This window comes from Phalaenopsis equestris, unplaced genomic scaffold (assembly GCF_001263595.1).
Source record: "Phalaenopsis equestris unplaced genomic scaffold, ASM126359v1 Scaffold000840, whole genome shotgun sequence".
Lineage (NCBI taxonomy): Eukaryota > Viridiplantae > Streptophyta > Magnoliopsida > Asparagales > Orchidaceae > Phalaenopsis > Phalaenopsis equestris.
The window spans coordinates 3,344,420-3,371,569 of record NW_018165280.1 but is presented as its reverse complement, the minus strand read 5'-3'; the positions used below and the strand labels follow the sequence as shown (position 1 = coordinate 3,371,569).

Below are 27,150 nucleotides of genomic sequence, written 5' to 3'. Positions count from 1 at the left end.
CTATTACTATTATTAAAATGTAAATATTGATTTCTCATACTTACCAGGCAATTTTTTTTTAGAAAAGACAATTAAGCCCACCCTACACATTTCAAATGAAGACAATTGACATTCCAAACTTTCAGTAAAGCGCCAAATCCTTTAATTCAAACAAATTAAACATTAGCAGATTGCATCACAGATAAAAAGATTATCCCTTCCAGCCCACAGCCTAAATACAGAGAGATTAAATACAGAAATCTGATTTCTTCAAGATGTCACAAAATCTGGAACTTTAATCTGAAAAATATCGAACTGTAGATCAGATGAGGTTTCACTTGAGACACAAAAGCTTCCTCCCGCATAATATGTTCCTGCAGTTCCAACATGGGAAATGATATTGAGGATAACTTGAGTTTCCAAGAAAAAGTAGGATGATTTTATTTTATTTTTTTTTAAATCATCAATTCATATCTTAGTTATGAATAAGAAAAAAAATATCAACAGCAGTAACAATAATCCTACTGGATGCTGATGGCTATCACCAATGTCAGGTTCATAGAGGGTTTGATGTGCACAACCTGTATTGTAGATATTTTTTTACAAATTGAACTCATAATGTCCCTTTAATACTAGAGAGCATATTAGAAAGCTTAATAAAGGTAATCTAATCATTGCTCCTTTTTTTTTCCTTTAATAGAGATGTCCTCACTTATCATGCCATGCATATGAAGTTACTGGTTTGACAAGGTAATATACAACTACCCAATAAATTTAGCCAAATCTTTAATTCAATGATAAAAGATGAACCTATGCACAATATTTTAGAAAGCATTTCTTGGGCTCGCCTTAAGGCTGGTTAGTTTGGTGGAATCAACTAAGGCATTCAACCTATGAGTATTGCACCTCACAACTTGAAGTGTTACCCTAGGCACTCATGGCACACACCTTTTGCATTCAATTAGTTGGGCAATAACTCTTATGTTTAAGAAGTTGGAACATGGTCCACCGCTCATTATCGTTAGCTAACTCTCTTTTTATCTTCTTTGATCTTCTTAATGCACATCTCCCTTCCAAATTCATATCAATTCCCACACTATCATAAAAATCTTATCTATTTAAGAAAGTAAATGACTTGGCGAAAAGGCCAAGGAGATTGATAGCTTAGGTTTTAAATTTTAGTATTCATGCAAAAGTCGCACTAGAAATGGAGTAATTATTAAAAAAGAGTTTGAAAGACAATGTTATAAAAATTAATTAAATTGGAGATAGAATTATAACCCTTAAGATTGTTGTTGATACCAAGACTTTTAATATTATAAGTGTTTATGCTCCTCAAGTCGGTTTAGATAGTGGTTCTAAAGAAAAATTCAAGAATGACCTAAAAGACGTAAAATTATTTTTATGAGTAAACGTCAAGATTTCAAGATTTGGGAAGTTCATAAAGAAGCAAATTCTATGTGGAATAAAGTAACAAACCTTATTAAACAAGTAGCAAAAGATATACTAGGAGAATAAATAAAAATAAATGGTGGTGGAATAATAATGTCCAAAAAAAGATAAATTATAAAAAGTTGTGTTATAAAAATTGATTTATATCTAAAGCTTAGAAAACTAGAAAAAATATATAATGAACCGTAGAGAGTCTAAGGAAATAATCTGTGATGCTAAAAATTCTGCGTTGGTGATATTTATAATAGATTAGATACTAAAGATGATGAAAAATATATTATGTATAAACTAGCCAAAGAAAAAACAAAAAAGTAAAGATTTAACTTAGTAATGTGTATTAAAGATGAAAATAAAAAAAATATATATATTATGTATAAACTAGCCAAACAAAAAGCAAAAAAATAAAGATTTAACTTAGTAATGTGTATTAAGGATGAAAATAAAAAAAAAATATATATTATGCATAAACTAGCCAAACAAAAAGCAAAAAAGTAAAGATTCAAAAAAGTAAAGATTTAACTTAATAAACTAGCCAAACAAAAAGCAAAAAAGTAAAGATTTAACTTAGTAATGTGTATTAAAGATGAAAATAAAAAAAATATTTTTCTTAGAAAAAGATATTCAACATAGGTGGGTGAGTTATTTTGATAAATTTTTTAATGAAGTTTCTGAAAATACGATTCACTTTAGTAATCTTAATATCGTTAATAACAATAAAATAATTCATTTTTACCGTAGTATTAGTAAAAAAAAAAGTTGAAGATGCTCTAAAGAAAACCAAGGGTGGAAAGTCTGTGGGACTTGATGATATCCCAATTGAAGTGATGATATCCCAATTGAAGTACAATTGAAGTATAGAAATATTTAGAAGATTTGAGAGTTTCTTGGCTTACTAAACTTTTTAATATTATTTTAAAAACTAAAAATATGCCTGAAGAGTGGAGGAAGATTAGTTTGGTCTCGGTTTTTAAGAATAAAGGGTGAGGTTTTTAAGAATAAAGGGGATGCACAAGAGTGCAAATTATAGAGAAATTAAGTTGATGTGTCATACTTTAAAATTATGGAAAAAGGTAATTGAACATAAGTTGCGACGTATTATAAAGATTTCCCATAATCGATTTGAATGTAGGTCAGACATGTCTACTATGGAAGCTATACATTTATTAAGAGGTTTGATGGAGAAGTACAGAGAGGGAGAAGTACGGTTTGATGGAGAAGTACAGAGAGAGTAAGGAGGATTTACATATGATTTTTATTGATTTAGAAAAAGCTTACCATAAGGTTCCAAGAGATATCTTTTGGAAAGTTCTAAAGAAGAAAGGTATTGATATGAATTATATTCAAATCATTAAAGATATGTATACTAGAGTTGTAAAGATATGTATTAAAGATATGTATACTAGAGTTGTTACTTGAGTTCAAACAGAAGAAGGATTGACCAAATATTTTCCTTTTTCCGTTGGATTGCATCAGGGATCGACTTTAGGTTTGCTTTAGTTATGGATGCTCTTACTAGACATTTATAGAAGGATGTACCTCGATGTATGCTTTTTACTGGTGATATCCTTCTTGTGGATACTAGAGAAAGAGCACAAGAAAAACTTGAATTATGAAGGTGTACATTGGAGTCTAAAGGCCTTCGTTTGAATAGAACTAAAACTGAATACATGGAATGTAATTTTAGTAGTAGTAGCTCTAGTGATAGAGTTGTAACTATGGGTGATCGAATCATTAAAAGGTGTGAACGCTTTAGATATCTCGGGTCGATTGTTATAGATGGGGATGTTATTAGTAGAATTCAAGTTGGTTGGTTGAAGTGGAGGAATGTTTCAGGCCTATTGTGTAATAGAAAAGTACTGCTTAGACTGAAAGGAAAACTTTATAAAATGGTGTTGAGACCGGCAATGCTCTACGGCGCAGGATGTTGGCTTTTAAAAGAGAAGCATAAAACTAAGTTAAGTGTTACCGAGATGAGAATGCTTAGGTGGATAAGTGGCTTTACACTTAGAGACAAAATGTGGAATGAATATATTCGTGATGGGGTTGGTGTAGCTCCAGTGGCGGACAAAATTAGAAATTCGTCTTAGATGGTTTGGTCACATTAAATGTCGACTATCTGATGATCCGGTAAGGAGAGTAGATGTTTTACAATCGACTTATGTAAGAAAGGCAGAGATAGACCTAGAAAGACTTGAGAATATTGTATAAAAAATAATCTTAATTTATTAGAATTAAATGAAAATATGACTCAATAGGACGCAATAGAGAAAAATGATTCATGTAGCCGACCCCACATGGTTGGATAAAGACTTCTTGTTTTTGTTGGTCTAAATGATGACTTCTCTCTGATTTACACTCCCTCGCGATTCACAGCAAGCCATTGTTAGGTTTCTCATCAAAGTCAATAGTTTTTGGTTGATTTTTGCTACTGGATTTACTTAACACAGCACAAGACAACTCGTGCAACAATTCTGCAATTTATTGGAGCCAATTCAAAGCAACGTCAGTGGGAAATTCAGCCTTCTAGGGAGATGCAACAACAAGAAGCCGCCATCCTGACTACTAGACTGGCTTTAGTTACTCCCAGCCAGAGCTATATTTAGGAAAGAGATATCAATTGCAAGGCAGTGCATGACAACATACGCAAGTGACAACTGAAGCAATCACAGCGAAAGGAAGAATCGGAAATAGCGCCGGAGGAGCTCTTTCCATTGGTAGATGCTACAGAAGCAGAAAACCGAGAGCTGGGTGGCTGGAGAAAGAGCTTCAGATTTTTTATCTTTCATGTAAATTTCAGTGTAGGGTTTCAAGATTATTTATAGGCAATTATGTTGGGAGGCTATTTTAACTTCCCAAAAATTGTGGAAAAACACATTCACGAGATTCGGAAAACAAATTAAACAAAAACACATAAGTAAGAAATCCCATAAAAGAAACAAATTTAACGTGAAATAATTCAAGAACAGAAAATACCGACGAAGCCAAACTACACCAAAGAATTTACTATGCAATGAGAAGGAATGCACATATTACAACACACTCAAATCATGTTTACGATCATGAAACTCACGAACGCTCCTCCACGAGAGAAATTGAAGAAATTCATTAACAACCCGGATACACTGCTTCAAGCAACTTCATTCATGTATTGCCAAGAGAGTCCTCCAAATTTCGCATCAAGGACTTAAATGCCTAAACTGCTCAAACTATTTCTAGCATTGGATAGCCTGTCCTGAACGCCAAGTTTCCAGACGCTCCATGTCTGGAATGTTGAAAACGTGCTCCTAGATGCCACAACCCCTCCTGGGCACTGCCTTTCCACACACTTGGGTCCTTCATAATCATGTATTGTAGTGTAACTCACCCCTGGTCTCAACCTTCCAGAACTCTAATTGAAGCCAATCATAGCGTCCGTTCCTCCAGTGCAATCACCTTAGTCAACATATTTGCAGGATTCTGAGCAGTATGTACATTCTCCAGAAATAAATGAACATCTAGGAGAGAGCGAATGATGTGATACCTTAGTTGAATGTGTTTTGTTATGGCATAAAAAACAACATTCTTAGTTAGATAAATAATACTTATACTATCACTATGAAGTTTTCCATACTTGCTCCTTGACCAGTTCTGTCATAAAGTCTGCAGTCAAATCATTTCCTTGCTAGCCTCAGCGATAGCAATGTATTCAATTTTTGTAATTAAAAGTGTAACAATCTTCTACATCCTGGAAACCCAACTCACTATTGTGTTTCCCAAAGTAAAGGCATACCTTATTTTACTTTTACCATCAATATCCTTTGTCAGATCTGAATTTGTATACCCTTGTAGATTAATTCAGGCACCTCCAAAACAAAGTATCATTTTGATTGTTCCCCTCAAGTATCTAATAATCCATTTCACTGCATCTCAATAATATTTCTTCGAATTATCATGTATCTGCTGACCACTCCCACTGCATGTGTAATAACTAGTTTTATACATATCATCACATACATCAAACATTACAACTGAAACATACGTAATTCTTCTCATATGTGATTGCTCTGCTTTAGACTTGAGCGATAGTTCCTTAAATAAATTGAAGTGGAGCAAACTGATTTTGTCTCACTCATGTTGAACCTGTGTAGGACATTCTCAACATACTCTACCTGAGACAACCTCACTGTACCTGCACTCATGTCCTTACTGATTCTCATATCAAGAATTTTCATGGTTGAACTTGAATCGTTCGTCTCAAACTCCCTTGATAATTGCCCCTTTAAGTCCATGATATTCTCCAAATATGTTCCTGCAATCAACATGTCATCCACATACAATAGATGCATGATATAATAGTTACCAAATTTTTTTATGAAAGAACAATGATCTGCTTGACACTTCATATACAAATTTTCTGACATAAACTCGTCAACCTTCTGTACCACTATCATGAGGTCTGCTTCAAATCATAAAAACTCTTATTTAATCTATGAACCATGTATTCTTTACCTGAAACATCATATCCATACGATTGCACTATGTACAGTTCCTCTTTCGAATCAAAATGAAAGAAGGTTGTCTCTATATCCATCTGCTCCAGATAAATCTTCCTCTGCTAACAAGCTCAATGCAATTTTGATAGTTGTCATCTTCATTACAAAAAAAATTATTCGTGTAGTCCACTCCTTCCGTTTATTGAAACCTCTTCACAACAAGTCTCACAATGCAGCGTTTGCTACCATCTGATTCTTCTTTCAGCCTATAAATATACTTAGTGTAGTGCATTTTTTTTATATAGTAATTTTGCCAAATCCCAAGTTTGATTTGACCTCAATGACTGCATGTCGTCATTTATGACAAACTCCTACTCATTTCAGTCTTTTACTTGAGTATTCTCTTCATAGCATTGTGGTTCGCCGCTATCAGTTAGTAAATGATAGTAAAAAGAAAAAAAAATATCTTTGTATCAGTCGTTTGACTCTACGGGACCTCCTGATTTCAATAGTAGGTGACTGAAGAATTTTCTGTGCTTCATTGGATTAAGCACCTCTCCTTTCTCCATCCTCCTGATCATCGTCAACTAGTAAATGATAGTAAAAAGAAAAAAAATATCTCTGTATCAGTCGTTTGACTCTACAGGAGCTCCTGATTTCAATAGTAGGTGACTGAAGAATTTTCTGTGCTTCATTGGATTAAGCACCTCTCCTTTCTCCATCCTCCTGATCATCGTCAACTTCCATCTCAACATATTTCGAGGACTCTTCAAAAGTAATTGATGGACAATCCTGAGTTTTGCTTATGTCCTTGTACATTTCCATTTCATTTAGATTCACATCTCTGCTAGTAAACTTTTGATTCTGATAATCTCAGATTTTAAACCCAAATTCATCTGTCATACCCAATAAAAGTGCACATTGCAAATTTCATATCAAGCTTTCTTATGGAATCTGCATCAACATGAACATATGTTGAGCACTCAAATAATCTCAGGAGAGAGAGTTACCACTTTGCCACTCTAAACTTCTTCAGGCAAGCTTTCATTCAAATGTATCGACGAACCACAAGTGATCAGATAAACTATTAAGTTAATTACTTCTGACAAGAACTATTTTGGCAAGCCTGCGTGCAAACTCATACTCCTGAGACACTTTGTGATGGTTATAAATCTGTTGTAGCGTCCTTGAAACAATAAACTCATCATAATAACGCTTGAACCACTAATCACAATACTCACCACTATTATCTAATCTGAGCGATTTCAACCTCAAGCATATCTCACTCTCAAGTCTCAACCATAGAATTTCACTTCTTAAGTACATCAAATACATTAAATTTATGCTTTAAAAAAGATACTCATACCTTTCTGATGTGATCATCAATTAAAGTGACAAAGTAGTGGGAATCTCCAACAAACCGAATTGGAGTAAGACTCAATACATCAGTATACATTAACTCCAACTTTGACCCACTTTTGAAAATATTTTGAAAAAAGTAACTTACTTTTGCTTGTCATCGACACAATCTTCGCAAAAGACTAACTTTATTGACTTTAAACCCTGAAGCTTGTTTTTAAAAAGTATGGATTTCATATCTTTTCCATTCATATGACCAAGTCTTCGATACTAAGACCGACATCAATCTTTATTCAGCTACATCAATGGATTCAACCATTTCATTGATCAGAAAATGAGCACTTTCAATGTTGCCCTAAGCCATCACAATTGCCCCTCTGGTCACCTTCCATGAATCACCTGTGATATGTCACGTACCCTGACCTTAAAAGCTCGCTCAACAAGATCAAATTTATCTTTAAATATGGAATATATCTAACTTCATTAAGCTTCCAGATTGATCCATTTAGCAACCTGATGTCAACATCAACATTTTCTACAATATTGCAAGCCTTGCTACTTCCAAATACACTCCCCTAAATCGCTCTAAGTGTAGTTTTAAATATTTTTTTGTTGGGGTAAACATGAAAATAGACACATGAATCTACTTTCTAGGGATAAAATAAGGAAGCCACCTTAAATTTTCTCTGTGGAGACATTTGTAGAGAGCTTCCTATCTTGACCTCCACCACCAACCTTCTTCGAAATTAGTCCTTTTTGAAAATGACATTTCTTCTTGCAGTTTCACCATTCATATTTGTCATTTCCTCTAAAAGACTTTGATTTTTCCTCTTCTGAACTTGGAATCTTTCCTTGCCTATATTTCTATCCAAATTTCTTCCCTTGTTTTCAATATTCAACACATGGATTTGAATTTCACCGCTCACTTTCTTACAGACTTATTCATTCAGATCTAACCCCATAATGCCATCAAAGTGTAGTTTTATTGTGCCTGAAAAGTTGCTTATTTTTGTGACTTATCCATCCTAACTATATGGCAATAGAAAGAATTAGCAATGCCTCACCTTGTCATCGAATTTGATGCCCACAGAACACAACTGGTTGGTCCCTGTTGAAATTATTTAAATGTTCAACAATTTAACTACCTTCCACTTTCTTCATATTGAACAATCGCTTCATTAGAAAAAAAATTATTTGAAGCCGAGGGTTTCTCATACATCCTTGCTAGCGCAGCCATGAGATGCACCACAGTTTTCTCATTCACAAGATTAAAAGCAACAGATGAGGAAAGTGAAAGACGGATCAAACCTAGCGTTTTTCGATCAATAGCTTCCCATTCTTTCAAATTCATCGATTCAGACTTCTTGGTGATTCCTTTCAGTGGCAGATACAATTTCTTTTGATACAATAAATTTCAACTTGTAATTTCTAGAAAGCAAAATTCGAATTGTTGAACTTCTCTACCTTATATCTTGCTTCGTCAGCCATTTCCCACTCAAATCTAAGATTTTAAGAAACCCCCACTATAATACTACTTGTTGAGAGAATACTTTCAATTCCCATAAATTGTGGAAAACACAAATTTGATAGTTCAGGAGCAAACAAATTGAACATCAGCACACAAACACGAAAATCCCTTAAAAGAATAGAGATTTAACGTGGAAAATTCCGAAAACGGGAAAAAATCACGAAACCACTTCACATCAAGGAATTCACTATGAAATGAGAAAAAATATACATATTAAACTACACTCAAATCCTCTCCACAATCCTGGAACTTACAAACGTTACTCTCTCAATCACACGAGAAATTGCAGAAATCTACTCACAACTCGCATAAACCACTTCATGCTACTTTGTTCGAGCATTGTCGAGAGAGTCCTCTGAATTCCACATCGAGGACTTAAATGCCTAAACTGCTCGAATTGTTTCTGGCTCGGGATCATCTGTTTCGAGCACTGAGTTTCCAGATGCTCTGTTTTTTGGAATGTTGAAAACGTACTCTTAGGCCCTGTTCCTGGGCACTGCTTTTCCATGTGCTTAGGTCCTGAACATTTGTTTGGGCGACTAAGGGCCCCATTGGCATTGGGGCACTGATGTTTCAGATTTCTCCTTGCTAATCAGGCTCCATACATAACAACTAATACTCAAGAAAAAAAAAGTTAAGAAAAAAGGCCATCAATTATAACATATGTAGATAAGTTCGAATTAAGTGATAACTCATGCGAAAAAGAATATCTAAAATGAATGTTATAATTAAAAACTAATCAAAACAAGCTATAAAATTTTAAAAAATCATTAGCAATGTAATTCATATCTGATCCAATGGTACAACTTCGAAAACATTAATCTCATTCATATAAGCTCGGCTTGACAATCTAATCATGCGTATGGAATCCTAGTGACATCCTCTTCAATTTTAACGATCTGATCTTAGAATCACTGACATAAATTAAACCAATAAAAGCTCAACATGACTTCTTCAAACCTTCCACAGCCTGCTACTCCTATCATGCGAATAACTTTGCATAATGGCCTTCTTTGAGGGGGACAAATGAATTGGCCATTGCATTGATGATCAAATCCCAACAAATTTGAATGAAATGCTCAAATGAAAGTTAATTTTATTCCTAATAAGGAGCATCTCAAAAGAAAGCTAAAAAATAAACAAGTCTCTTGTCCCGGTCTTCCCAAGTTTTGTGACATCTAAACCATTCAAATTTGATTTGAAACTCCCAGGTGATATTATTCCTCCTCTTTCAACTCCTACCCCCCAACGTTAAGAAAAACCTCTAGCAGCAATGCAAGACATCCTACTGCTCATTTTGGGTGAGAACTTGACATAGCGACCTTTGTTTCTTATTCTAGCATCCCACCTTTGCATGGAGCATTCATGGAATCATTGAACTTTGTGTCTATACTTAAGTGTTGGCATGCTACTAATGAGGATCCTAAGTAGAAAGCGCCAATGCATGAAGAGCTCAGAGCTCTTGAACCTGGGAGATTGCACCACTATCAGCAGAGAAAAAGGTTGTTGGATGCAAGTGATTTTTCATGGTAAAGCAAACTCCAGAGGAGAAGGTGGAAAGATACAAAACACGACTAGTGACAAAAGGGTACAACCAGACGTATGATATTGACCACGATAAAACCATTGGCTTCTCTAGCAGTGAATGGTGGATGGAAACTAATCAACTGGATGTAAAGAATGTCTTTCTTCATGGGGAGCTACTAGAAGGGGTATATATGGAGATACCACCAGGATTCAATACATCCCAGGTAGTGGGTAAAGTGTGTAGGCTCAGGAAATCACTATATGGCTTAAAACAGTCTCCTCAAGCTTGTTTTGAAAAGTTTAGAATGACGATGATTGACATGAGATATCAACAAATCAATGTAGACCACAAAGTCTTCTTTCAACAACAAGAAGTTCACACTACCATACTTGTGTCTGTGAATGACATAATTATCACCTTTGATGATGAGACAGAGATAACTTGACTGAGGAGAAGATTGGGAAAACAATTTGAGGTAAAGGATCTGGGACAACTCAGATACGTTCTTGGGATTGAAGTAACCTATGGACCTAAGGGGATGGTCCTATCCTAGAAAAAATATGTACTATATCTTCTCAAGAAGATAGTTATGAAGGGGTACAAACTTGCAGCCTCTCCAATTGATTAGAAGGTCAATCTTAGTACAGAGGCAGATGAATTAGTGAATCATGAGAGGTACCAGTGGCTGGTGAGCCTTCTAATCTATCTATGCCACACTAGACCCGATATTTCTTTTGTAGTGAATGTGGTGAGCCGCTACATGCATGATCCAAGGAGAAGTCATATGGATGCAGTGTATCAAATTCTGAGGTATCTGAAGAGTGCACCAGGAAAAATGTTGATATTTAGGAAGAATGGACATGTAGATATTAAGAGCTTTTGTGATTCTGACTAGGTAAGTTGTGATGATGACAGATGATCCACATCATAATATTGCATGTTTGTAGGTGGCAACTTGGTCTCGTGGAAGAGCAAGAAACAACAGTTATAGCAAGATCAACAGCAGGGAAAAATACAAGGCCATGACATTAGGAGTTGCTGAGATGATGTAGTTGAAAGCCTTATTTGTTGAAAATAAAAAATGAACCGGGGAACTCCAATGAAGTTGTGGTGTGATAACAAATCGACAGTCAACATTGCTAACAACCCGGTACAGCATGATAGAACTAAACATGTGTAGATTGATAGATTCTTCATCAAGGAGAAGTTGGATAACGGATTGTTGGAACTAAGCCATGTAGCTCCTGGAGAGCAAGTGGCTGACTACCTCACTAAAGGACATAACTCGGTGAAGTTAGCTAGATTACGTGACAAGATGGGCTTAGTGAACATCTTTCACGCATCTTAAGGGGGCAGTGTTGAGAGTAATGAGTAATTATTGAGTTTATTTATTAAACATTATAAACCCTATTTAGACACATATGTTGAGTGAAATAGTAAGTTTTGACTTAATTTCTTTCAATTAAGCTTGTACACTTACAAAAAATCCACAAGAAAAAAAGAGAAATTCAAGAAATACAAAGGTTCATAAGAGTACACAAGCAAACAAAGGTTCATGAGAGTACACAAGCAAAGGAGGCAAAAAAAAATATTGTAACCAAATTCAGAAGTAATTTGAAAATTCCTACAAGGGTGGTTGACCAAGTGATAGTGGAGAGAAAACCTTTTAAAAAGAGAAATTCAAGCCCTACAAAGGTTCATGAGAGTACACAAGCAAAGGAGGCAAAAAAAAATATTGTAACCAAATTCAGAAGTAATTTGAAAATTCCTACAAGGGTGGTCGACCAAGTGATGGTGGAGAGAAAGCCTTCTAAATCATATAGCAAAAGAGCAAACAAAGATGGCAATAAGAAGGTTTGATTCAAGGGATGGTTACTAGAATCAAGAATTCAAGATAATATAGAGCATACCATAGGCTTTACTTAGATTGAAAATAGTTTTCTTTCCTGTAAATGCATAGTTTGCATTACGGCTTTGCATTCACTCAGTTCAAGAAGATTATCATTCCTTGCATTCTCTCTCCATCACCTCATCGCACGCCAAGGCTCCTTTCTCTAAAAATTCAACTCCTACCCCTCTCTCTACAGTCATCTCACTTAGCCTCTCTATTTAGCAATCAATTATCACCTCATTTATGTCTAAATAAAGGCATAGGATGTGAAAGTTTAATTGAGAGAGACAAATAATCATAGAAGACATTACAATCAAGGGAAAGGAAGAGGAAGTCATAATCTTCAACTCAAGAAAGAAGGGGGAGGGAAAGGAAGAGGAAGTCATAATCTTCAACTCAACAAAGAAGGGGGAGGAAAAGGAAGAGGAGATGACCAATAAGCTTTAACCAAAAAAAAAAAAAAAAAGAGAGAGAGAGAAAGAGAGAAAACTTGGGTTTTATAATTTCCAAGGCTCATCATCTTTTGGTCAATTTACCACATTCATCTCATTGCATCTCCTTAATGTACATCATCCTCTTGAATTCATATGAATTCCCTGACTTTATCACATTGGCATAACTCATACAAAGAAGGAAACCCTAATTTGACTTTCGTAACATCAAGGTACACCATCAATTCTAAACCACCATAAACCCTAGTCCTAATATAATGTGTTTCGAAAATAATGGGTAGACACATGAGTTTAACCCATTAAACATATAACCCTTTAGCATTCAAGGTTTAAGTGGAGAATCATGAATACTCTCCCTCTCAATCCCATATTAGGCATGGAAAAATGCATGGATGGGTTATTTGACTAACTATTCATATAGGTCATTTTAGTGAAATTTACTTAACTATTTGATGTAAGGTTGTCATAGTCAAATGAATGAATCTCTATAACTGAATTCTTCTCCAAAATGATATCTGCCACATATGTTTTGTTGTGTAGTCTTCTGAAAGGGTAAGCCCTTGCCTGATATACTTTTTTGGGTATTTGAGAATCATGTTAACTGCTTCAAGGTTTTTCTCATAGGGCGAATGTATAAATTGACTTACCAAACTTATAACAAAGACGATATATGGCCGTGTATGTGGCAAGTATATCAACTTTCCCTCCAACATTTATCGAGTTGTATTCACTATGCCATCTTTCTTCCCATCCCCTCATTTTTGATAGAGATCAATTGAAGTGTTTGCAGGTCTACAAACATTCATCTCATTTTTCTTTAGAATATCAAGAACATACTTTGGTTGGGAAACAACAATCCCTTTTTTCGATCTGGTAACCTCCATGCCAAGAAAATACCTCAAAGATCTCAAGTCGTTGGTCTCAAAAACTGATGATAGGGATGTCTTCAATATGTTCATTTCATATACGTCATCTTCAATAAGAAATATATCTCCACATACACAATTAATATGTCAATCTTTCCACTCTCTTTGAATGTGAAGAATATTATATGATCTCATTACCCTAAGTATACCGCTGAGCTTTAACAAATAATTTAAATTTCTTAGATCACGCTCTCGATGACTGTTTTAACTCATATAAGGCCTTTTTTTTAGTTTACACACCTCTATGTCGAACTTCTGACTAAATCTTGGAGATGCATTCATGCACATTTCTTCCTCCAAGTCCCCATCGAGAAATACATTTTTTATATCCAACCGATACAAGTGACAAATAAAATCTTATAGAGTTTAATTTTATGACTGGGTTAAATATATCTAAATAATTCATGTTATAGGTCTGAGAGAAACCCTTGACAACCAACTGAGTCTTGTACTATTCTAAAGAGCCATCAGAATTATATTTGACTATAAACAAACACTCATTTTCATCATCCAACTTTCTTCCCTCTAGGTAGATCAACCAATTCTCACGTGTCATTCTTTTCAGAGCTTTCATCTCATAGAAGACAACCACCATTCACTTAGAAACTTTCAGAGCATCCTGCACAATATTAGGAATATTCATACAAGAAAAATGTGAATTAAAAGTTTGAAAAATGGATGAGACATTTTTATATGAAACATAACAAGAAAATGGATGTTGGGCAAGATCTCAACTGCTTACAAGTAGCAATGGGAAGACTGGAATCATTAGATTCAGAATTAGAGCTAGACTTAGGTTCAGAACTAGAAAACTCAACTCGGAGATGAAGTAAACTGATCATCGGTAAAGGCTCGATGAGGATATTACATGGAGGGTCATGGATTATGAGCAGTGCAAAGGATTCATAAACTCTTTCTTTTGAGTTGTTCTTTGCCACGAGTGGACAATGTCAAATGATATCTATGTAGTAATTCTTTTTTATGTTTCATTTATGTCAATTTTTATAGGATTATGAACATCATGATATGACACTATAGAAAGACTTCAATCGTCTTCAATATCTAAAAAATTCAACCCACTTTCTCTTGTTTGTATATATAGCTTCGATTTTCAGGTTGAACAATTAGAGTTGGAGAGATATTATTTTGTGAATTTTCAGTTTGAAATAACAAACATTTTTTTAGAAATACGATCAAAATATTTATACCCTTTTGGGTAGAAGTATAATCAACAAACACACATTTTTTTGCTCCGATTCAAATTTGTATTTATTATGACTATGAATATGAACAAATGTAGTAAACTCAAATATTTTTAAAGGTAAAGAAGACAAGAGCCGATTTGTTGTGCAGATTTTATGAAAAATATCAAAAGGTATTTCAAAGTTTAAAATTTCATTGAGTATTCTATTTATGGGGCATAAAGTAGTAAAAACGACCTCACCCCAAAGATATTTTAGCAACTGATTTATAAAAAAATGCCAAGCTACTTCCAATAAGTATTTATTTTTTTCTTTCAGCGCAATATTTTATTGTGGGATAACAACAAAAGAGCATTGATGAACTACTCTTTTTTTCAGAAAAAAATTAACCAAAAATCTTTTGAAAATACTCTGAACTTGTGTTCATTAGTAAAAGCCACAAACTAATTTTTTTTCAGAGTACGTAAGATGTTTACAAGGACCCCAAATATCACTATGAATCAAAACACATGTTGTAGTTGCTTTGTAAATTTGAGGAGAAAAAATGCACAATGATGTTTGGTAAATTGACAAACTTCACATTGAAAAAATGACATTTTTATTCTGAAATAATTAGAAAACAAAAAATTTTAAATACTGAAAACTAAGATAACTTAACCTATAAAGCCATAACATAATATCATTGCCTTTGGAAACGAAACCTGAATTTAAATATGTACTTTGACATTTTCTATTCGTATTAAGTCCATCGTCAAATTAATAGTCTCATCCATTTCTTTAGCACTGTCAATCATTCTTTTAGCGGTCAATTCCTGAAACTCACAGCAAGAAGAATAGAAAGCTTGCACTGATGATCAAAAATAATTTTATTAATGGACAATAAATTATAAGACAAATTGGGAACATAGAACGTTCACGAAGGGTGGGTTAACAATAAGGTGAGTGTTACAATTCCCATTCTGATAATCACCAAGAGAGAACTATCTGCAATTTTGATATTTTTATTGCTTGCACAAAGTTTATAAGATGAGAATAATTTAGAACAATCAGTTGCACCAGAATCAATTATTCAAAAATGAAGAAAATTAAGTTTAACACCTAACAATGCAGTGATTAGAGAGTTGGTCTTTTGTACTAAAGATTAAAAAACTCCTTAATGATTAGAGAGTTGGTCTTTTGTACAAAATCAGTGACAATTTTAGAGATTGAAACACCTTGTGCGGGTGCTCTAGTTACTACTTGGTGAAAGAGGTTGCATCCAATTTGCAAAAAACTCCTTAATTTTCTCGACATTAGCTTGACAGGCTCAACTTTCTCGTTTGGATTTTGATTTCCAATTCTTGGGCTTACCATGAAGCTTCTAATATGTCTCCTGCGTATGCCATGATGTTTTGCAATGCTCACCAACATGGCTAGGGTGAATTGATTTTCGAGTTATTGGAACCAGTAGAAACAACAACAACAACAACAACAAAGCATTAATCCCACTACGTGGGGTCGGCTACATGAATCTTTTTTCTCCATTGTGTCCTATTTAGAGTCATATTTTCATTTAGTTCTAGTAAATTAAGATCATTTTTTATACAATAAGCTTTTAATACAATAAGCCCAAGTCTTCCTAGGTCTACCTCTGCCTTTCTTAACACAAGTCGAATCTAAAACATCTACTCTCATTCAGATCATTAGATGGTCGACATTTAATGTGATCAAACCATCTAAGACGACATTCTCTAATTTTGTCCGTCACAGGAGCTATACCAACCCTCACGAATATATTCATTTCGCATTTTGTCACTAAGTGTAAAGCCACTCATCCACCTAATAATTCTCATCTCGGCAACACCTAACTTATTATTATGCTTCTCTTTCAAAGGCCAAAATTCAGCGCCAGACAACATTGCAGATCTCACCACCGTCTTAAAAAATTTTCCTTTCAGTCTAAGCGGTATTTTTCTATCACACAAAAGGCCCGAACCATTCCTCCACTTAAACCAACCAACTTGAATTCTAATATTAACATCCCCATCTATATCACCATCACTTTGAACGGACCCAAGATATCTAAATCATTTACACCTTTTAATAATTTGATCACCCAAAGTCACACTTTTGTCACCAGAGCTACTACTACTAAATTACATTCCATCTAATCAGTTTTAGTTCTACTTAAATGAAGGCCTTTAGACTCCAATGTGGACCTCCATATTTCAAGTTTTTCCTGAGCTTTTTCTCTTGTTTTATCCACAAGAAGGATATCATCAGCAAAAAGCATACACCAAGGTACATCCTCCTGTGGATGTCCAATAAGACCATCCATAACTAAAGCAAAAAGATATGGGCTTAAAGCCGATCCCTGATGTAATCCAACAGAAATAGGAAAATATTTGGTCAATCCTCCTTCAGTTTGAACACAAGTAACAACGCTAGTATACATATCTTTAATGACTTGAATATAAGTCATATCAACACCTTTCTTCTCAAGAACTCTCCAAAGGATATATCTTGGAATCTTATCGTAAGCTTTTTCTAAATCAATAAAAATCAAATGTAAATTCTTCTTATTATCTCTAAACTTCTCCATCAAACCTCTCAATAAATGTATAGCTTCCATAGTAGACCTGACCGGCATAAATCCAAATTGATTATGAGAAATCTTTGTAATGCGTCTTAACCTATGTTCCCCATAACTTTAAAGTATGACACATCAACTTAATTCCTCTATAATTTGCACACTCTTGTGCATCCCCTTTATTCTTAAAAATGGGGGACCAAAATACTCTTCCTCAATTCCTCAGGCATCTTTTTAGTTTTTAAAATAATATTAAAGAGTTTAGTAAGCCAAGAAACTCCCAAATCTCCTAAATATTTCCACACTTCAATTGGGATATCATCAGGTCCTACAGTCTTTCCACCCTTGATTTTCTTTAAAGCCCCCCAACTTCTTTTTTGGGCGCCTGTCATCGTTAACTTGTACATCACCATCAGAGGCGAGAAGAGGACGGGATAGAAATTTGAGTAAATTTCAATTTCAACACTTAAAGATGATTAGAGAAATCGACTAAGAAGTTCTTGTAGAGAAGAATCTGGATTCCTCTTTAAAAAAAATGATTGTGCAAGCCTTTAAAGTAGTGATAGTCACAAATCAAGTTCATGTAACATCAAACTAGGCTTACGGGTTTAAGTTCAAACCAACAGAGAAATCGAGCTCTTGGTCTATGGGTTTGAACAGGTGGAGAAGGTGAGGATTTCAATAAGGAAAATCGAGTATGAGTAGAACGTGGCTAGGTCTCGTGGAAACAAAAGGAGATTTGAGAGTTTCAGAGGATTTCACAAAACGCAATCCCGTTGTAAGGGAGATCAAACAGTGCATCTTCGAAGTGTCTTTGAAAGGAGATGAACCGCAGGTTTAGTAGCAATGGGAAAGACAAAAGCAACCTAGGGGAGCTTCCACTTTGATCGCGCCTTCGAAGCGTCTTCAAGAGGCTACCGCATGCAAAGGGTCGTGAGCGGCGTCTTCGAGAGTTACAACTTCGTAAGTGTCATCAAGATCGCATGTTCCTCTCCAGGAGCTCCAAACCAATTTCGGTCATGAGCAAGAGAAAACTGAAGCACGATTGTTGGCAAGAGAAAGTCGAAGCTTTGAAGATTAGCGTCACCGCCTCTACTGCAAGAACTCTAGCTCTGATACCATATATTTTTGGGAGAAGGAAAAAATAATTATTCCTCTTCAATTTCATAAAACTTGGTTACAAGATAAATAGCAGGGGAAGACTACCAAAATTAGGAAAGCCATAAAATCCCAATGCTAAAAAAGGAAAATAGAAATTAACAAACAATAGATAATTCTAAAAATAAAAACTCCTAAAAATAGAAAATAATAAAAATAGAAGATACCAAAAGCTGAAATTCCTAAAATTCTGACAATAGACATTTAACTCATTATACAATTACAATTACCATATTTTTTCACCACTTGACTTTATCTCACTCCTACACTATCAAATTGCCCATTGAGTTCTCAAACATAGTGACGTAACATTAGGATTGTCATATAGGACGTTACTTAGTTCACTTAATTATTGTCAACATTTTCACTAATACAAATTGTCATTGTCATTATACTACCTTCATTGTCACATTTTTAGCGTCATGTAATTTTATCCCAAGAAAGTGTTAATGCCCTTAGTAAAAGCCCAAGATTTTTTTATAGGTGATCAGTTTCTTACTATTGCTACTATTTGTGATACCCATACTCACTTCCACCTTCACCACCCCCATGGCCGCCACTTACCAACTTAAGAGAAAATAGTTTCTTTCAACCTAGGTGAAATGACGCATAACACAAAACGAATAACAATCAGATTCTTCTCCAAATCAATCTTTGCCACATATTTATTTAGCTTTTATATATGTTTTAAGTATGTAACAAGGACACATTAATTCTTATCTTACTAGCTTCAAGTAATTTTAGTATGCACTGACTATTAACAACCCTACTCTAAATTGCCTTAGGATTATATAAAAAAAATTGAAGAATGGAATGAATATAACAAATTAAGGCTTCCCAAGTATATCTCTCCTCTCTTCTTCTCCCATCTTCTCTATCATTCTTCCTCTCTCTCCCCACTCAGATATCTCATGTTAGTTCCCATTCATCTATAAAAAGTATTCTTGTGGCCCGCTGCATCAGTGTGCTGCTATGGCACCCCTAAAATTTTTATTGAAAAAATCAAAGACTGTATATTTTCTGGGTTGTCATAACCATGATTCCACCTAAACAAAGGAGAAAAAAATTAACAGTGGTCATTCATTTGTTAACGGTGCATGTTCAGAAGAGAAAATGAGTTGAAACTCTAAATCAAGAAACACCAAAGATTATTCAACTTCCCTTGAAAACATAATTATTTAATTAATGACAAGTAGAGCAATAAAGCAAGATTTTAAGCAAAAAAGGCCAACAATAATCGTCTAAACAGTACAAAAAGAAAACAAAATGGTTCAATAAGTTAAAGAGAAGCACAACAAATCATGCCATTGGATAAAAGAGAGAATAATGCAGACAGAATTGAATCTATCATGAACTAACATAATAAAAATCATTGCCGAATCTACGGGATCAACAAAGAAAAAAAAACAATAGTAATTTGTAACGAAACATAAATAACCACCAACATTATTGAGCATCTGCGTTGCCGCTTTTTCTTCTGCTCCTTCAATCTTGGTGGAGGCTGAATAACAACCTTGATTGCAGCATCAAAAACAGCCTTAACATTCTGCAGAGTAAGAATGAAGTTCGAAATTAACAGAGGGATAAAATTTTACATGATTCTCATCAGACCTTAAGGGGAGAAAAAAAGGAAAAAAACATCAACTTTTGAAGAAACATGAAAAATAAAAGTGTCAAAATATCCCCCTGACTCTTTTTAGAGGTCCATTTTAATCTCAGAAACTATAAAAGTGTTAATTTTGTCCCTAGACTCATTTAATGGTGGCCAAAATAGTCCAATATGAGGACAACTTCAGCCCATATTGAAAGAGTCTAGGGACTAATTTAACCCTTTTATAGACTCTTAGACTAAAATGACCCATATAAATTGTCATGGGGAGTATTTTGACACTTTACTCGAGCATTAACAAAGGTATAAATAATATCTTTTTAAGTAAAAAGTTCATTCCTTTAACAGCGTAAGGGTTAAATTCAACAAAAATTCATGCCACTGCAAAAGAGAAAAAAAAAGATCATCAACATCAACATTAACCTGCTGCGTTTTTGAGCTGCATTCAATGTAATATGCTGCACCAATCTGCTTACGCAATTCTTCTCCCTGACATCAAATTGAGCCAAGGAGGGTGTGAAGAGATTCAACACTTGTAATAAGCAGCATGTTAAATTGCGGAAGCCGTGCAGGATAGGTACGAAAGATGCACCTGTGCTGCTGTAACAGCAACTACGCCTGGGTGGTCTGCCAAATAACGCTTATCTTCACGAAGATCTGAAAGGGCATATCAGCCATTAAAAAACTATCTAACCACATTCGAATCATAAGAAAAATAAGTATGTTGATGCTTTTGGATTTATATTTTTATTGGTTGAATATAACCAAAATAAAAAAAAATGCAAGAAGTTGTGAGCCTGCAAGTATAATTTTTTTCAGTACAATATAAACAATTGAACTATCAAGGAAATAGAAATACTGGAAACTTGATCAAAGGACGACCTTTTGTCAACGTCATTTGCAACTACCTACGGCACAAGTTAATAAGTAATGAATTTGATGGTACAATCTTATATTCAGATATTATTCAAATTGAATTTAGAAAAAAGTATATTCATAGCTAAAATTATAATGAGTATGAAGGGAGGTCTAGATGCCCGGTTATGGGAAAGAAAAAGTATTGGACATAGGTATTGCTAAAACAAAAAAGTACGCAGACATTCAGAGATGTAAAGCTATATGCTTTATGATTCACGGAAATGAATATTTTAGAGATATAAATATACATGTACAAGTGCTGCACAAAGGAACAAAGGAAGAATCATACAACCAAAATGCACCTTTCAAAATAAAAATATCAAAATTTGTGTATAAAGTCCAACTTAGTATGTACTCAATTAGAAGGTAAGAGGGCCAATATTCTTTTCTGTTAGAAAGAAGCCATAACTCTCCAATTATCCTTCAATGCTTAAACGGAAAATGATATCTAGCCCACTGATTGCACCAATGGCTTTAATTGGACCCAAAAGATTAGTGGCCTCCTGAATATCATTCCAACCATATTCAAATGAGGAAATCTAGTCATTCTTTATTATTATTATTATTTTCTAGATAGGGTAATTATTGTTGCAAATACTGAATTGGAACAGGGCATATCTGTTAGAGATATGTTATGCATGCTTCTTAGCATAGTATAATTCTATCTCAAGAATAAGGCCAAGTAAAATTGTCCTGAGTGTCTGTTTCAGAATCAGAATAGTAAATGCAAATGCAATATAGGGTGAAAAAAGCTAACAAAAGCAAAAAATTTTCGACAACAGCCCAAATAATGGAGAAGTATAGCCCAAATCAAGTATGCAAAATCATCTGCATATAAGCAGAACACAACTGGCAGGAGTTATTTGCCATTATATGGACCAAATAGTATCTAACTGTGATACTCAATGAGAAAGTCAGAATGGGAGTTTACAACATTTAATGTTTTATGATTTTGCTTTTAGCAGGCTCACAATTACTTCCCAACAATATTTGTTATTAATTGGTCGCTTGGTTGATTGGATCTAATATGATTTAGGATCCTATAAAGACCCTGAACAAAGATTTAAGCTACTAAGAGAAAGAGATTTTGGTTAATAAACAAATACTTTATCAAGAAAAATATTAAGCAAGGAGTAATATTTATGACCTGTGTCAATACAGCACAACAAATGACATGTTGATAAACTGTTCCTAGATCAAACTAAGAAATGCTTGTTGGAAAGAAGGAAATGATAAACATTTATTCTCCACCTTGTAGAGCACCTTGTGGAGAGACGCAAAAACACGGGAATATCTTTCCCATTTTGCAAGGAAGAAATGATGATCTTTTTTATTTTGACTACTACGGCTCTTCTTCATATTTGAAGTTGCATTTTGATTACAACTCACCATAGAATTTCCTTTTTATCTTCATTGCATTAATCAGCTGAATGAAACAGTTGAGAACAAATTATTACTACCTGCTCTATTGTCACATCCAACTGACCAAAATCTTTTTGGCTATTTTAAAATAACCCCAATGAAGCCTACAAATAGGGCTCAAATCAATAATTTTATTCATCCCATTTATTCAACTCTGTAGTTCCTCGAAACTCAAAGGTTAAAATAACAGTCCCATACACAACCAACCTTGAGCTGCGGTTAAGGAGACAAGATCACATGACTCGATTAGATCAAGTTTTTATAGCTAAGTTACTAACTTCAATCTCAAATGTTTTTTACTCTTAGTTCAGTTGTCAAACTCTTATTTAAATAACTTATTTGTAGACGCATTCAAGTCATTGCATTCCATTGACAACCTTCTATGCTAATACAATGTGTTATATCTTCCAAATCATCAACATAGCATAACCTAGAAAATCATTATCTTCACATACACCAAAACATAATTTATATGAATTATTTAGTAACCTAGGTAACATTGCAAAATAGAAAATAGCCCAAGAAATTTCATGTACAAGAATGATTCATAAAAACCCCATTCTCAAGAGGCATGTGTTTTCACAAAAATCCATCATGAATTGGAGATGATACATCATCACGGTATTAAAAAAAGAGTTTAAAAATTGGCATTGGTTTCTAATTGGTCATTTTTCTCCAAAAACACGCTGCTTCAAGTAACTTTATGCAAATATATTCAGCGCTTAGGGTGTAAATAAGTCATGTCTGTGAAAGCTATTCCAAGTCCAGACCACTTTATTTGCCGTCTATCTAAAAAAAAAAATCCAATCTCAAGCTCTTTAGAGTACATTGATCAAGCTCAACTCATTTGCCAAACATAAATCATGAATTAGTTTAGGTATTTAGGGACCATTAAAAGTGCAAGAGATAAACTAGAAGGATAGAATAAACAAGAAAAAAATGGGTCATATCACGACTATGATTGGGACTATATGAATGATGTCATATAAACCATCATCTAATAATGAAAGATTGAACTTTAAAGTAAGGACTTAATAATGTATTTTAAGTAACCTAGACTACCCCATGGTCCTGATCTAAGCTAATAGAGAACTATGAGTGGATTTTCACATAATTATAACATGTCCAAGTCTATTTGTCAAGCAAATTGAGGTCAATGGAGATGTGTATATTTGTTATTAAAGGCATTAGGCGTCCTCAGGGCAACATGGCTACCAAATGTGTGTTCAATGCTTGCTTGAGCAAAGCGAGACATATTAAAAGCATTGTTAGAGAGTACAATATAATCATTATAATTAAATCTTAAAATTAAAAAAAAAATGTATTTTCAAATTGTGGCATTGAAGAGCCAAAATAATAAAATCATATGATAAATTTTCTTAAACAAAATGTCGATCAGGCAAAAAATTTATCTTTCAAATTTAAAAAAAATGATAAGAACCTATGTCAGCAACTTCAATAATTTAAGATTATTACATTCTTCACAACTATTGATTTCATCTTCTTCATTGCTAATGCTCAATTCTAAAATAATAAAAAAGAAAATCATGATAGAAGCGAGCTCTTAGAACCTTACACCAAGGCACTCACCTATGCAATTACTTAGCCTCAACTTAAATCGTCTAGTCACCTAGATGAGCAACAACTTAAATGAGAACATGCATGTACCTATCTTCCCCCTCTCTATAGTAAGCATCAATGCATCTAGACATGACTAAGTTGGCGCTTGAGTTTTTCAAGAAAAAAAAAAGTTGGTGCTTGATATCTTTTTAGTTTATTTTGTAAACAAGCTTATACAACCTTTTCAAGCTTGCTCATTTACTTCTAGATTGAGCCAAACTAACTCCCTCTTTACTCATTTATTTAGAAAATGAGCCAACATTAGACATCAAGAAAAATAAGGCATGATGCCCAATACCGTTGACAGGAATTACAAGACATACTTAGCTGCATGTAATTATTCATATTTAGTGGGCTATTCTTTCTGATCACATAAACCAGTTCAAAAGAGCTCATTTTAATTATAAAATCAACACAAGCAAAGCTGACAAGGTATTGTTTCATCACAACTTAAATGCATGATTCTTGAATGCTAAAACTATTCTGATTTGAGGGATAAAATATATGATGCTTGCTTCCATACCCAATTTTGTGCCAACCAGTACAATAGGAACTCCAGGAGAATAGTGTTGTAGCTCAGGAATCCACTAAAATTATATCAGAAGAAATCAAAACACAAGCATGTAAAACAAATAATGTACATGAAATAACAAACATAAACAAAATCATCATCACAAGTGCACCTTTTTCAGCACATTTTCATAGCTGGCGCGACTAACCAATGAGAAAGCCAACACGAAGACATCAGCACCTCGATAGCTCAAAGGTCTCAGTCTATTATAATCCTCTTGCCCTAGTCACAGTAAATCTCAAACAGTAAGAAATCTCCTTCAAAAATCCAGGAAACCCCCAATTTTAAGAAAAGAGCTCAGCAGACAATCACTACAGCCTTACCAGCAGTGTCCCATAGCCCTAAATTCACTGTCGTTCCTTCAACCACTACATTTGCACTGAAGTTATCAAATACCGTGGGTATATAGTCCTAGAAAAAGCAGCCCGGAGTTCTAATTAATCAAAGAATCAAGGAAACCCTTGTACAATCCCAGCGAAATACATCAAAAAATAAAGACCCAGAAAACATTTCAAAGAAAACGAGGGCCAAACCGTCGGGAATTTGTTGCTAGTGTAGCAGATTAGCATGCAGGTCTTTCCAACGGCGCCGTCCCCAACTGTTACGCATTTGATGAACCTCGATGCGCTTGAAGACATACCTTTCGGCTGACAAAGGGGGGAAGAAGTGCAGGGGAGGAGGAATTTCGAAGAAGATTGGGAAGCTCTCAGTATATATATATATATATATATAACAGCAACGCTGGATCACATGATTCCTGCTCTCTATCCCCTATCTCTCTCTATCAAGATGAAAAGTACCAAGAAACGGATGATAGAGAGATCTCACTCTTTCACCATGGGACGGACTTCGTTAATGGAGAATTAAAGAAAAGGTGGGATTTTGGGACCTCGGAATGGAGAGGACGGTGAGATGAATGTGAGTTTTTTAAAAAGAGATGCTTTTCTTTTTCCGGGAGCAGGACGTGAGGAAATGATGACTGTACTTAAATCGGTGAGGGTCGGCTAAATAAATAGTTTCTCAGTTAACTATCTGAGTTGACCGAGTTAAATTTGAATCAATTTATTGATGAGTCGTTTATGCATACATACCACACAATTCTTATGTATTTACATATCCGGACAACACAAATCTCTAAACTCGCATTAGAAAAATGCAATCCTTAAAATCTTATGACACTAAAATATGATAAGTATAAATATTAAATTAAAACATTAGATAATATTAAATTTTGTTTTATTTATTTTAGGAAAATTTACATCTATAGGCACATTTTTGTGTATTTACATATCTAATAACTAACCTTTGATATTTACATTAATAGAATTTTGATGCATAAAATTATACATGAAAATGAATATTTCACTTTTGAAGAATTAGTAATAGTGGTCTTTTTTTTTATGGGATGTTAATAATTTGGCTGTTAGGTATGTAAATATAAAGTTAATGAGCATAATTAATCTCGTCAATACCTGGCCATTATATGTATAGTTGGTGGTCTTAGTCCATTAAGCCCATGCAACCTATTTAGTAATAGGGTTTTCCTATTGTTTAAAAACTCATTGTTTTTATATGCATTTAGTTTATTGATTCCTTTAGTTCTTCGATAGAATACTACTAGAAGAATAAGAGAATAAGGCGTATATATGTATGTTTAGAGGGATGAAAAAAGTTGAAGCAAGTGTTCTGCTCTATCGGATATGTCTAAAGACATATCTTTTCATATTCGATCGAGAAGAAGCCTTCCACCACCAGTAAAATTTGTGGGTTGTGCATCGAAGAGTAGTTTCATGGGTTTACCATTGAACTCAAAATTTACTCTCTCTTAGGGCTCGAAAGCTATGCATGCAGGGAGTAGTCGGGAGTACTCTCGAGTAACTGTAGATTGTTTCTCATTCAAGAGCCAACGCTTTTTAGTTAATGAAAGCAACTCATTATGTGATTATGACTAGTAGATGTTTTAGGAGAATTTTTCTTTGTCGAGTTGCTCAGGGCAAAAGTACATAATGTTTTGAGAGACATAAATTATTTAAGTCTCTTGGAAGATGTACACTCCTAAAAAGTGGAGTAGAATGTGAAAAGTATGAAAATTCCTTCTTTTGAAGGATGAGTTGTTGCCGAGTTTTTGGGAATCATCAAATAATAACTATCAAATCATTTAGAATTATTACTGCGAGGACACTTACCGCACCATTCGATACACCGTCAACTTTTCCTAATAAAAAGATAATGTTAGTAATGGTGGCAATAATTTTTGTGGTTCTAACATTTTTTTTTTTACTCCTTGTGTGATATTTAAGAGTCGTGCTTGTCCTTGCGAAACATTAAGAGTCGAAAGTTTTGCTCTTGCGCTCCTTCGCTTTACTATGAAAAAATATATATCGTTACTTTAATTTACTCCGATGGGAGAGGTTTCCAAGGATAAGATGAATGTTCCAGAAGAACGGTCGCAAGTGATTCTTCAACGGAGGCTGAAGAGGATGAGACTTTCTAA

The 27,150-nt window shown here is 34.3% G+C and overlaps 1 protein-coding gene across 1 annotated transcript; it reads right to left on the bottom strand.

The window, feature by feature from the left end:
• Window positions 1–144: 144 nt before the first annotated feature.
• LOC110031722 (rac-like GTP-binding protein 3) lies at window positions 145–25,643 on the bottom strand. The gene is made up of 8 exons (XM_020735079.1): window positions 25,190–25,643; window positions 24,980–25,067; window positions 24,769–24,878; window positions 24,609–24,672; window positions 20,718–20,782; window positions 20,549–20,614; window positions 19,962–20,062; window positions 145–353 (listed from the first exon to the last, which is right to left on the bottom strand). Exons 1-8 carry the CDS (start codon window positions 25,292–25,294, stop codon window positions 314–316), a joined length of 639 nt encoding a protein of 212 aa, XP_020590738.1. The 5' UTR covers window positions 25,295–25,643; the 3' UTR covers window positions 145–313.
• Between the last annotated feature and the right edge of the window lie 1,507 nt (window positions 25,644–27,150).

What these genes read in the sequence shown, in the direction of transcription:
- LOC110031722 (XM_020735079.1), bottom strand. Translation starts at nt 25,294, where the DNA reads ATGTCTTCAAGCGCATCGAGGTTCATCAAATGCGTAACAGTTGGGGAC. An exon ending in CTAGCAACAAATTCCCGACG is followed by an intron (nt 25,068 to 25,189) that starts GTTTGGCCCTCG and finishes TGCTTTTTCTAG; the next exon opens with GACTATATACCCACGGTATT. An exon ending in ATGAAAATGTGCTGAAAAAG is followed by an intron (nt 24,673 to 24,768) that starts GTGCACTTGTGA and finishes ATATAATTTTAG; the next exon opens with TGGATTCCTGAGCTACAACA.